Source organism: Salvelinus namaycush, chromosome 35 (assembly GCF_016432855.1).
Source record: "Salvelinus namaycush isolate Seneca chromosome 35, SaNama_1.0, whole genome shotgun sequence".
NCBI lineage: Eukaryota > Metazoa > Chordata > Actinopteri > Salmoniformes > Salmonidae > Salvelinus > Salvelinus namaycush.
The window spans coordinates 320,108-333,517 of NC_052341.1; the positions used below are offsets into that span (position 1 = coordinate 320,108).

The following is a 13,410-nucleotide window of genomic DNA, read 5'->3' on the forward strand; positions in this document are numbered from 1 at the left end:
CAGACTTCACTATATCATTAGGGGTGTAGTATATCCTATAGGACACCATATTTGGTCAGAGAGCGACGCCTACACGGCACGCCGATGACGCAGGCGGGCTTCACTTGAACTAATCGGGGTCAAACAAAGCTAGCTAGATAGCCAATGAGCTGGGCTTTACGGGAGTATCCGGGAACCATGTATCGGTCGTAAAATGTAGGTACTAACCTTGTACGACAGGATGCCTTTTCATTTTTGTGATCAGAATTATAAGAATATTCAGAGTTATGAAGTTATGAAAACTTGTTGTTTTGCAAATGTTGAACTTATAATATGGCTACTAATACTGGAAAAGCTAAATCAAAGTCCAAGTATACAGATTTGATGATATTCTTACAGAAAAATGTAATATGAATGCAAATGTCTGCTTCACGATTTCCCCAAATGTACCTGGGTGACTTCACGCTAAATGTCATGTAGCTCGCTCATACTTCAAGTTATCCGTCTGAAACTTTGCACATACACTGCTGCCATCTTGTGGACACCATTGGAATTACATCCAGAGTGATGGCTGGTCTGTTGCATTTCAAAGATGGTGGTTGTTTTTTTCTTTGTATTTTCTTCTACCAGATCTATTGTGTTATATTCTCCTATATTCAATTCACATTTCCACGAACTTCAAAGTGTTTCCTTTCAAATGGTACCAAGAATATGCATATATTTGCTTCAGGGCCTGAGCTACAGGCAGTTAGATTTGGATATGTCATTTAGTCATTTAGGCAAAAATTGAAAAAAGGGGGCTATGCCTATATATACAGCAGAAACATGTCATGATATTGAATCCGGTGCTGATCCTCTGCAGTTCATCCTCCGTTGTTAGAGACTATTTTTTTAAATTAAGAACAGAGTGGGGGACCATCTAACAGCACCAAAACAGAATCCTGAATTACGCGTTTTCGAATTCACAAATTAGATATCTGTTGTTTCGCACGTATAGAAAGAGAGAAATCCAAATAATGTTGACACAATGTACAAAGAAAATATCTGTCCAAGTCAGTAATGGGTCCACTATCATAAAGACTTCCAGCACTTGCAAATAAAGTACCACCTAGTGTAACGGCTGTTGGAAGGAGAGGACGAAGGTGCAGCGTGGTACTTGTCCATATTTATTTAATGAACACTGAAATAACAAAAATAACAAAGAGAACGACCGAAACAGTTCTGGCTGGTGCAGACACACAACAGAAAACAACTACCCAACAAAACACAGGTGGGATGAGGCTACCTAAGTATGGTTCTCAGAGACAACGATAGACAGCTGCCTCTGATTGAGAATCACACTCGGCCAAACACATAGAAATATAAAACATAGAACAAAAACATAGAATGCCCACCCCAACTCACGCCCTGACCAAACCAAAATAGAGACATAACAAAGGAACTAAGGTCAGGGTGTGACACCTAGAAACTAAATCCATTCTCAGTCAGCATGGACACATTTTGACCATCCAACGTCTTTAAAACGTTTTTGTGCGGTGGGCTAAAACAGGGTTACACAGAGTATTTATTGGTTACAGTTAACACATCTACGAAGGTATATACCTCACACACATGGATACGGGCTGTATCATGTCAGATATCGAGTCGAAATGTATTACTTTTTGAGTTTGCATTCCAATATTCCAATTTATACACATCACAGAAGACTGAAATATCACAACACCATTTGACATAGAAACACTGGATTTTCAGCAAGTAAAAAAAAAAAAGTAAGTTAATTAATAATGCAATTATGAAAAATATGAATTACATTCCACCCATGAGGCCACTAGGTCAATTTACTGCCAAACTAATGGTATGGTCCATAATTCATACCTTCCTCTTCCGCACAGCCACTCAAACAAAATGTTGCAATATTGAACGTTCCGCTCCCGTCCGCACATGTTCATGGTATACTTTTCCAAGGAGGTGAGAGGACGCGGACCAGACATGTGGATGGTCAAAGAAGGTACACATTAGGCATTAGGTTTCTTTATGTGTAGAAGATGAGTTCAGGTATCTGTCCCCCTTGGACTCCGGTTCCGTTAGTACTGTCTGACGAACACTGGAACTGAAAGGTCACCTTCCCACACTGCACCTCCGTCATGCCTTCCTGTCCAAAGTAACTCAACTCGGTCCCATCCAGCACCACGCTGGCCGTGTAGAACATATCCGGTTCTATCTGCACGGGGTACTCAAACCACACGGGGAACGTGTTGCTAGAACCATCAGAGAAGTATTTACTCAGGTTCTGTCCGAGGAGAAGGCCCTGGCGTTTGAGCTCAATCTTAGCCGAGTATTCCGCCGATCCGCAGCTGGAGCCGTAGAGGCCGAACCCGGCGATGAAGATGCGTTTGTCCACGGTGAACTGAATGCTGTCACAGCGTCCCCGGTAGCGCCACTGGTTACTCCGGTAGGCACAGGACTGGAAACGGTGGCATTGCTGAGGAGACAAGCCCTTCCGTGGTTGGCTGGCGAACTGGAGGTCCGGTTTCTTGGCTGCGGTGTACCACAGGAAGATGTTGTTGGTTTCGTTCAGGGTCAGGACGCCTGATTGAGCGGCTCCATTGGCAAAGTCGTCCAATGTCATGGTGGGGATGCGAATGAGGAATACGGCCTTGCCCAGCACCTAAAAATAGAAAGAGGGTTGATTCATTCATTCATTCAAAAAAATATATACAGTTGAAGTCGGAAGTTTACATACACCTTAGCCAAATACATTTAAACTCAGTTTTTCACAATTCCTGACATTTAATCCTAGTAAAAAATCCCTGTCTTAGGTCAGTTAGGATCACCACTTTATTTTAAGAATGTGAAATGTCAGAATAATAGTAGAGAATGATTTATTTCAGCTTTTATTTCTTTCATCACAATCCCAGTGGGTCAGAAGTTTACATTAGTATTTGGTAGCATTGCCTTTAAATAGTTTATCTTGGGCCAAATGTTTCGGGTAGCCTTCCACAAGCTTCCCACATAAGTTTGGTGAATTTTGGCCCATTCCTCCTGACAGAGCTGGTTTAACAGAGTCAGGTTTGTAGGCCTCCTTGCTCGCACACGCTTTTTCAGTTCTGCCCACAAAAATTGTTTGTATAGATGAACGTGGTACCTTCAGGCATTTGGAAATTGCTCCCAAGGATGAACCAGACTTGTGGAGGTCTACAATTTTTTTCTGAGGTCTTGGCTGATTTCTTTTGATTTTCCCATGATGTCAAGCAAAGAGGCTTGACCTTGAAATACATCCACAGGTACACCTCCAATTGACTCAAATTATGTCAATTAGCCTATCAGAAGCTTTTAAAGCCATGACATAATTTTCTGTTTAAAGGCACAGTCAACTTAGTGTATGTAAACTTCTGACCCACTGGAAATGTGATACAGTGAATTATAAGTGAAATAATCTGTCTGTAAACAATTGTCTTAAAAATGACTTGTATCATGCACAAAGTAGATGTCCTAACCGACTTGCCAAAACTATAGTTTGTTAGCAAGAAATTTGTGGAGTCTTTGAAAAACGAGTTTTAATGACTCCAACCTAAGTGTATGTAAACTTCCGACTTCAACTGCATATATTAAAACCACACCTGGTAAACCCCAAATACTTGACACACTGAGGAGGAGGAGCCACTGAGGAGCCATGCAAAGTACCCCTAAACATGCCATACTATTGTAGATTAGCATAAGATATCATCAATAAACACATTCATAATAGAATGTAGTGACCTTCACCCAACACTCATGCTGCCTAACATGCCCTCGTAAAACTGACCATCCTACCGATCCTCGACTTCGGCGATGTCATCTATAAAATAGCCTCCAACACTCTACTCAACAAATTGGATGCAGTTTATCACAGTGCCAACCATTTTGTCACCAAAGCCCCGTATACTACCCACCACTGCGAACTGTACGCTCTCGTTAGTTGGCCCTCACTTCATACTCGTCGCCAAACCCACTGGCTACAGGTTAACTACAAGTCTCTGCTAGGTAAAGCCCCGCCTTATCTCAGCTCACTGGTCACTATAGCAGCACCCACCCGTAGCACGCGCTCCAGCAGGTATATTTCACTGGTCACCCCCAAAGCCAATTCTTCCTTTGGTCGCCTTTCCTTCCAGTTCTCTGCTGCCAATGACTGGAACGAACTGCAAAAATCACTGAAGCTGGAGACTCATATTTCCCTCACTAACTTTAAGCACCAGCTGTCAGAGCAGCTCACAGATCACTACACCTGTACATAGCCCATCTGTAAATAACCCATCCAACTACCTCATCCCCATACTGTATTTATTTATTTATCTTGCTCCTTTGCACCCCAGTATCTCTACTTGCACATTCATCTTCTGCACATCTACCATTCCAGTGTTTAATTGCTATATTGTAATTACTTCACCACTATGGCCTATTTATGGCCTTATCTCCCTTATCTCACCTCATTTGCACTCACTGTATATAGACTTTTTGTTTGCTTTTTTTCTACTGTATTATTGATTGTATGTTTGTTTATTCCATGTGTAACTCTGTGTTTTTGTATGTGTCGAATTGCTATGCTTTATCTTGGCCAGGTCGCAGTTGCAAATCAGATCTCAACTAGCTTACCTGGTTCAATAAAGGTGAAATTTAAAAAATGTAAAACACCTAGCAACCTCGTCAACCTCTTGCAATAATGGCTAAAATGTTGGGTTGCTAGTTACTGTCATTGTTGCTGTAATCCCGTTAGTAGTACCTTGCGTTTGTTGTCGATGGAGGTGGTGAGGTCCTGTCTCTGACACTCTGCCTCGGCCCAGCTCAGAGCTGCCTCAAACACCACCTCCTCCTTGGCGTTGAGGGTCTCTCTCTGGAGGATACTCTCTAGTGTCTGTGAGTCGATGTCAGTGAAACCCTCCGACCGCAGGGCCAGCTCTGCCTGGGCATCAATCACCTGGTGGGATGAGGATGGACAGCATGAATAATCTGTAGGCTACAGATGCGTTTTGGCCGCATCTTTTTTCAGCTTGCAGAGACACAAATTCAAGATAACAGACAACATCAATGATAAATGCATTTTAGCCCAAAATATACTGATATAAAATAAAATCACAACATGTAAAGTGTTGGTCCCATGTTTTATGAGATGAAATAAAATATCCCAGAAATGTTCCATATGCAAAAAAAGCTTATTTTTCTAAAATGTTGTGCACAAATTTGTTTACATCCCTGTTAGGGAGCATTTCTCCTTTGCCAAGATAATCCATCCACCTGACATGTGGCATATCAAGAAGCTGATTAACCCCCTAAGGGTGATGTTTGCACCCCCGAGGAAATCTAATTTGCAAATTAAGCTAGAGCTTGATGCGTCGCTGTCCACTGCATCAGTCCACATCTGTGGTGAAAGGTTACAGAGATAGAGTAGTGTTTGTCAGACCATGAGTCCATAAAAGCGGTCTTCTCACAAAATCGTCTGTTGCATGTGGTGTTTAATTTTAATTTAATTTTAGTTTAATTTCTGTATTACCAAATGAGGAGAGACAGACTTCACACACCAGTCAGAGTTATACTTAAACTACATCTTTAATAATAAGAGCTTTGCATTAGCTTTGCATTAGCAATTGACTTTCAACGATTCGCCATTTTAAATGAACCGTTGAGAGTGTCAACACAATACCTACTGAGATCTTTTATAGCAAAGATCCACCCCCCTTTGACATGACAAACCACAGATATTTAGGAACTGTTCACAAAGAAGACTTTTACTTGAGAGAGGAGTATCCCGTAGCCAGAAAGCATTCGCTATAAATTATCGTTCAGTTTGGTCCCTCAGACGAGGTTCTAATCTCGTTCCTGATACTTCATAGTACAAAAACATCAACTCATTCAATGGCATATATCAATTGTCAACTATAGATACTCCCATCTCAAGTAAACCCCCTCTTGACCCCACTCCTGGACAAGCTCACTGAGGGGAGTGAGCCTCTAGGTCATACACTATCCCAGGATAAGTGTAAGATCAGAGAGGACATACAATGGTTCCAGACACTGCCATACACCTCCCCCCAATGGGAAAAGGTGGGAGTGACTGGCGCACAGACATTGTGGAGACAAGTAATTGGTTCCCCATTAATCACGCCATCCCTTCACATGGTTTAAGAATAGGTAAAGACACATTCACATATGAAGACAATGTTCCATTCTGTCCTCTTCCCTTTCTGATATTCTGCATAGGACCAGGGACATGTGAAAGAATATCTGACCTCTGACCTCTCCCCTCTCTGGGCCCCAAGTGACTGAGCCCCAGGTGACTGAGCCCCAGGTGACTGGGCCCCAGGTGATAGCATCACATGGTTTAACAGATACATTGACATATGAAGACAAGCCTGACCTCTCCCCTCTCTGGGCCCCAAGTGACTGAGCCCTAGCTGAGGGAAAAGTGCAACTGCCAACACCAGAGTCCAAAGGGATACATTTAATGACAAGTATATCACATAAGCATATTATGCAAATAAAACATCTCAATTACCCAACTAATTCGGATTCATCCGCCACAGGCGTCCGAACCGTTTGTTCTCAAGTGTCTTGGGACTCGTCTTAAGTCGGTTCAGCCAATCAGCCAATCCGCCAACTTCTGTCAGTAGCGTCCAAACAGTTTGGGCTACTAATATCAATATGACCCCTCTGTGGAAAGATGAGACTCTCACGACCACATATTGTTGTTTTTCTGTAGGACTCCCACAGGCCTCACTCTCACTCTCACTCACTCTCACTCTCACTCTCACTCACTCTCACTCTCACTCACTCTTACTCTCACTCTCACTCACTCTCACTCTCACTCTCACTCACTCTCACTCTCACTCTCACTCTCACTCTCACTCGTCTGAAGGTCCCCCGGTACCAGTTGAAAAAATGCATGGAAGTATATATGGAGACTGTTTAGAACCAAAAATAAGGGGTTAAATACATGTCAAAAAATAAAATAAAAACTGTTTCCTGATGTTTCTTGTGTTTCTATATATAGATATAGGACAGACACGTCAGAACAAACATCCTTTAGATTCTTTGAGTGGGACTATCTGTTGTTCTATGTAGTGACTATGTTATGCATTTGTATGGGCTAATAGCAGCAAGGCCAAATAAGATTTTTCATTTAATACGTGTTTTTGATACTTCAAGGGGTCTTAAAATTCTAAATCAAATAGCAAAAAAAATCCTCGTTTTGACCTTCTTAAAACAATTCATTATAGCTTAGTAGAACCCCTCCCCCTCCCCCATCTCCCCCGGCTTGGACAGGGCTTGGACTCACAATGCCACAGATTTTTCAAGTTTTAAGGGAACATGCAATTGGCATGCTGACTGTTGGAAAGTCCACCAGAGCTGTTGCCAGAAAACAAAATGTTAATTTCTCTACTATAAGCTACCTCCAACATAGTTTTAGAGAATTTGGCAGTAAGACCAACTTGCCTCACAAACGCAAGACCACGTGTAACTTTGCCAGCCCAGGACCTTCTTCTTCCAGCTTCTTCATCTGCGGGATCGTCTGAGACTAGCCACCCGGACATCTGATGAAACTGTGGGTTTGCACAACCGAATAATTTCTCTACAAACTGTCAGAAACGGTTTCATGGAAGCCCATCTCCGTGGCTCATCATCCTCTCCAGGGTCTTGACCTGACTGCAGTTTGGTTTTGTAACCGACTTCAGTGTGCAAATGCTCACCTTCAATGGCCACTGCAATGCTGGAGAATTGTGCTCTTCACGGATGAATCCAAGTTTCATCTGTACCGGGCAGATGGCGTCGTGTTGTCGAGCAGTTTGCTGATGTCAACGTTGTGAACAGAGTTCCCCATGGTGGTGATGGTGTTATGGTATGGGCAGGCATAAGCTACGGACAACGAACACAATTGCATTTTATCTATGGCAATTTGCACAGGGATACCGTGACGAGATCCTGAGGCCCATTGTCGTGCCTTTCATCCACCCCGAACACCTCATGTTTCAGCATGATAAAGCACGGCCCCATGTTGCAAGGATCTGTACACAATTCCTGGAAGCTGAAAACGTCCCACTTCTTCCAAGGCCTGCATACTCAGACATGTCACTGATCGAGCATGTTTGGGATGCTCTGGATCGACGTGTCCCGGCAGCGTGTTCCAGTTCCCGCCAATATCCATCAACTTCACACAGCCATTGAAGAGGAGTGGGACAACATTCTACAGGCCACAATCAACAGCCTGATCAACTCTATGTGAAGGAGATGTGTCACGCTGCATGAGGAAAATGGTGGTCACACCAGATACTGACTAGTTTTCTGATCCACGCCCCGACCAACAGATGCATATCGGTATTCCCAGTCATGTGAAATCCATAGATTAGGGCCTAATTCATTCATTTCAATTGACTGATTTCCTTATATGAACTGTAACTCAAGTCATCTTTAAAATTGTTGCATTTTGATTTTATATTTTTGTTTAGCGTATAATAGTAGCATTATATTTGACAGTACCCATAATGCCCTATCCCTATGTAACATATCCTGTTCTATTTTAGGAAAGATGTTCCTGAAACTACTATATTATAGTGACCCATCTTTAATAAATGCTGTCAGAAGTAAAACTACCTCCTTGTCAATCCAATATTCACAAAGGTTTCTCACCTCCGCCTTGTCAATCCAATATTCACAAAGGTTTCTCACCGCCTCCTTGTCAATCCAATATTCACAAAGGTTTCTCACCTCCTCCTTATCAATCCAATATTCACAAAGGTTTCTCACCCGCCTCCTTGTCAATCCAATATTCACAAAGGTTTCTCACCGCCTCCTTGTCAATCCAATATTCACAAAGGTTTCTCACCTCCTCCTTGTCAATCCAATATTCACAAAGGTTTCTTACCTCCTCCTTGTCAATCCAATATTCACAAAGGTTTCTCACCTCCGCCTTGTCAATCCAATATTCACAAAGGTTTCTCACCGCCTCCTTGTCAATCCAATATTCACAAAGGTTTCTCATCGCCTCCTTGTCAGTACAATATTCACAAAGGTTTCTCACCGCCTCCTTGTCAATCCAATATTCACAAAGGTTTCTCACCTCCTCCTTATCAATCCAATATTCACAAAGGTTTCTCACCCGCCTCCTTGTCAATCCAATATTCACAAAGGTTTCTCACCTCCTCCTTGTCAAGCCAATATTCACAAAGGTTTCTCACCGCCTCCTTGTCAATCCAATATTCACAAAGGTTTCTCACCTCCTCCTTGTCAATCCAATATTCACAAAGGTTTCTTACCTCCTCCTTGTCAATCCAATATTCACAAAGGTTTCTCACCTCCTCCTTATCAATCCAATATTCACAAAGGTTTCTTACCTCCTCCTTGTCAGTACAATATTCACAAAGGTTTCTCACCCGCCTCCTTGTCAATCCAATATTCACAAAGGTTTCTCACCTCCTCCTTGTCAATCCAATATTCACAAAGGTTTCTCACCGCCTCCGTGTCAATCCAATATTCACAAAGGTTTCTCACCTCCTCCTTGTCAATCCAATATTCACAAAGGTTTCTCACCGCCTCCTTGTCAATCCAATATTCACAAAGGTTTCTCACCTCCTCCTTGTCAATCCAATATTCACAAAGGTTTCTCACCTCCTCCTTATCAATCCAATATTCACAAAGGTTTCTCACCCGCCTCCTTATCAATCCAATATTCACAAAGGTTTCTCACCTCCTCCTTGTCAATCCAATATTCACAAAGGTTTCTCACCTCCTCCTTATCAATCCAATATTCACAAAGGTTTCTCACCTCCTCCTTATCAATCCAATATTCACAAAGGTTTCTCACCGCCTCCTTGTCAATCCAATATTCACAAAGGTTTCTCATCGCCTCCTTGTCAGTACAATATTCACAAAGGTTTCTCACCGCCTCCTTGTCAATCCAATATTCACAAAGGTTTCTCACCTCCTCCTTATCAATCCAATATTCACAAAGGTTTCTCACCCGCCTCCTTGTCAATCCAATATTCACAAAGGTTTCTCACCTCCTCCTTGTCAAGCCAATATTCACAAAGGTTTCTCACCGCCTCCTTGTCAATCCAATATTCACAAAGGTTTCTCACCTCCTCCTTGTCAATCCAATATTCACAAAGGTTTCTTACCTCCTCCTTGTCAATCCAATATTCACAAAGGTTTCTCACCTCCTCCTTATCAATCCAATATTCACAAAGGTTTCTTACCTCCTCCTTGTCAGTACAATATTCACAAAGGTTTCTCACCCGCCTCCTTGTCAATCCAATATTCACAAAGGTTTCTCACCTCCTCCTTGTCAATCCAATATTCACAAAGGTTTCTCACCGCCTCCGTGTCAATCCAATATTCACAAAGGTTTCTCACCTCCTCCTTGTCAATCCAATATTCACAAAGGTTTCTCACCGCCTCCTTGTCAATCCAATATTCACAAAGGTTTCTCACCTCCTCCTTGTCAATCCAATATTCACAAAGGTTTCTCACCTCCTCCTTGTCAATCCAATATTCACAAAGGTTTCTCACCTCCTCCTTATCAATCCAATATTCACAAAGGTTTCTCACCCGCCTCCTTATCAATCCAATATTCACAAAGGTTTCTCACCTCCTCCTTGTCAATCCAATATTCACAAAGGTTTCTCACCTCCTCCTTATCAATCCAATATTCACAAAGGTTTCTCACCTCCTCCTTATCAATCCAATATTCACAAAGGTTTCTCACCTCCTCCTTGTCAATCCAATATTCACAAAGGTTTCTCACCCGCCTCCTTGTCAATCCAATATTCACAAAGGTTTCTCACCGCCTCCTTGTCAATCCAATATTCACAAAGGTTTCTCACCGCCTCCTTGTCAATCCAATATTCACAAAGGTTTCTCACCAGCCTCCTTGTCAATCCAATATTCACAAAGGTTTCTCACCTCCTCCTTGTCAATCCAATATTCACAAAGGTTTCTCACCTCCTCCTTGTCAATCCAATATTCACAAAGGTTTCTCACCTCCCAGCAGCGCTGCGTCAACTTCGGCTCCTCAAACAGACAGCTCTGTGACAGCAGGACGCAAACGTTCTTGGCCGAAAGGCTGGTCTCTAGGAAGTTAACACAGGCTCTGGCCAGGTGGGGCACGAGGTACTTCTTAGCAGTGTAGAGCGTGGCCAGCACTGAGTCAGCACTCAGGTCAATCTCATCACAGTAGATGTACCTGGGGACAGGTACAGGTAGAGGGGTGGGTATTAGAATAATAATTATAATATAAAAACATGTTGTCAGTTATTTTTGATTTGACTCTTATTATTGATGATTGATTAATGTACTGCAAAAAAAAAAAAAGAAGCTGTGTGAAATATTAGATGGAGAAATCAGTGCCTTATCTTGTACAGTATTTATTCTAGACTGACCTCACCACCTCCATCCCAAGGCCTGTAACATTATCAGGGTACATTTCAACACTGTGTTTGCGATCCATATGGTACCCTGTTCCTTTCATAGTGCACTATATTTAACCAGGGACAATAGGGCTCTAGCTACAGTTTGATACGCAAGATATGAGAGAGAGAGAGAGAGAGAGAGAGAGAGAGAGAGAGAGAGAGAGAGAGAGAGAGAGAGAGAGAGAGAGAGAGAGAGAGAGAGAGAGAGAGAGAGAGAGAGAGAGAGAGAATGAGAGAGAATGAGAGAGAATGGGAGAGAATGGGAGAGAATGAGAGAGAGAGAATGAGAGAGAAATGTTCAATTTGGAATTCAGAAATAGAGGGAAGAGGAGAAATATACGGAGGTAAGAAAACGAGAGGACTTCTTCCTTACTTCAACATTGCCAGGAATGCTGCAGGCTCCATGTCCGGAATCCGGATTTCATCCTTGTTTTCCGCAAGCTCTCCATAAAACATGGCATGGAACACCGAACTGCCGACAGCGAGAACATACTGTTGGAGAGAGAGCATAGATGGTGAGACAGAATTGGAAGACAGAACATACTGTTGGAGAGAGAGCATAGATGATGAGACAGAACTGTAAGACAGAACATACTGTTGGAGAGAGAGCATAGATGGTGAGACAGAACTGTAAGACAGAACATACTGTTGGAGAGAGAGCATAGATGATGAGACAGAACTGTAAGACAGAACATACTGTTGGAGAGAGGTGAGAGATGGTGAGACAGAACTGTAAGACAGAACATACTGTTGGAGAGAGAGCATAGATGATGAGACAGAACTGGAAGACAGAACATACTGTTGGAGAGAGGTGAGAGATGGTGAGACAGAACTGTAAGACAGAACATACTGTTGGAGAGAGAGCATAGATGATGAGACAGAACTGTAAGACAGAACATACTGTTGGAGAGAGAGCATAGATGATGAGACAGAACTGGAAGACAGAACATACTGTTGGAGAGAGAGCATAGATGGTGAGACAGAACTGTAAGACAGAACATACTGTTGGAGAGAGGTGAGAGATGGTGAGACAGAACTGTAAGACAGAACATACTGTTGGAGAGAGAGCATAGATGGTGAGACAGAACTGTAAGACAGAACATACTGTTGGAGAGAGAGCATAGATGGTGAGACAGAACTGTAAGACAGAACATACTGTTGGAGAGAGAGCATAGATGGTGAGACAGAACTGTAAGACAGAACATACTGTTGGAGAGAGAGCATAGATGGTGAGACAGAACTGTAAGACAGAACATACTGTTGGAGAGAGAGCATAGATGGTGAGACAGAACTGTAAGACAGAACATACTGTTGGAGAGAGAGCATAGATGGTGAGACAGAACTGTAAGACAGAACATACTGTTGGAGAGAGAGCATAGATGATGAGACAGAACTGGAAGACAGAACATACTGTTGGAGAGAGAGCATAGATGATGAGACAGAACTGGAAGACAGAACATACTGTTGGAGAGAGAGCAGAGATGATGAGACAGAACTGGAAGACAGAACATACTGTTGGAGAGAGAGCAGAGATGATGAGACAGAACTGTAAGACAGAACATACTGTTGGAGAGAGAGCATAGATGATGAGACAGAACTGGAAGACAGAACATACTGTTGGAGAGAGAGCATAGATGATGAGACAGAACTGGAAGACAGAACATACTGTTGGAGAGAGAGCATAGATGATGAGACAGAACTGTAAGACAGAACATACTGTTGGAGAGAGAGCATAGATGATGAGACAGAACTGTAAGACAGAACATACTGTTGGAGAGAGAGCATAGATGATGAGACAGAACTGTAAGACAGAACATACTGTTGGAGAGAGAGCATAGATGGTGAGACAGAACTGGAAGACAGAACATACTGTTGGAGAGAGAGCAGAGATGATGAGACAGAACTGTAAGACAGAACATACTGTTGGAGAGAGAGCATAGATGGTGAGACAGAACTGGAAGACAGAACATACTGTTGGAGAGAGAGCATAGATGGT

General features: G+C 42.6%; 1 protein-coding gene across 1 annotated transcript in view; it reads right to left on the reverse strand.

The window, feature by feature from the left end:
• Nucleotides 1-2,011: 2,011 nt before the first annotated feature.
• LOC120029338 (BTB/POZ domain-containing protein 3-like) overlaps nucleotides 2,012-13,410 on the reverse strand; it is a 30,261-nt gene continuing 18,862 nt past the window's right edge. The window contains exons 3-6 of the mRNA XM_038974572.1: nucleotides 11,788-11,906; nucleotides 10,987-11,188; nucleotides 4,739-4,933; nucleotides 2,012-2,647 (exon numbers count right to left, since the gene is read on the reverse strand). Coding sequence (XP_038830500.1) covers nucleotides 2,012-2,647; nucleotides 4,739-4,933; nucleotides 10,987-11,188; nucleotides 11,788-11,906 — 1,152 coding nt within the window. The remainder of the gene's footprint in view (nucleotides 2,648-4,738; nucleotides 4,934-10,986; nucleotides 11,189-11,787; nucleotides 11,907-13,410) is intronic.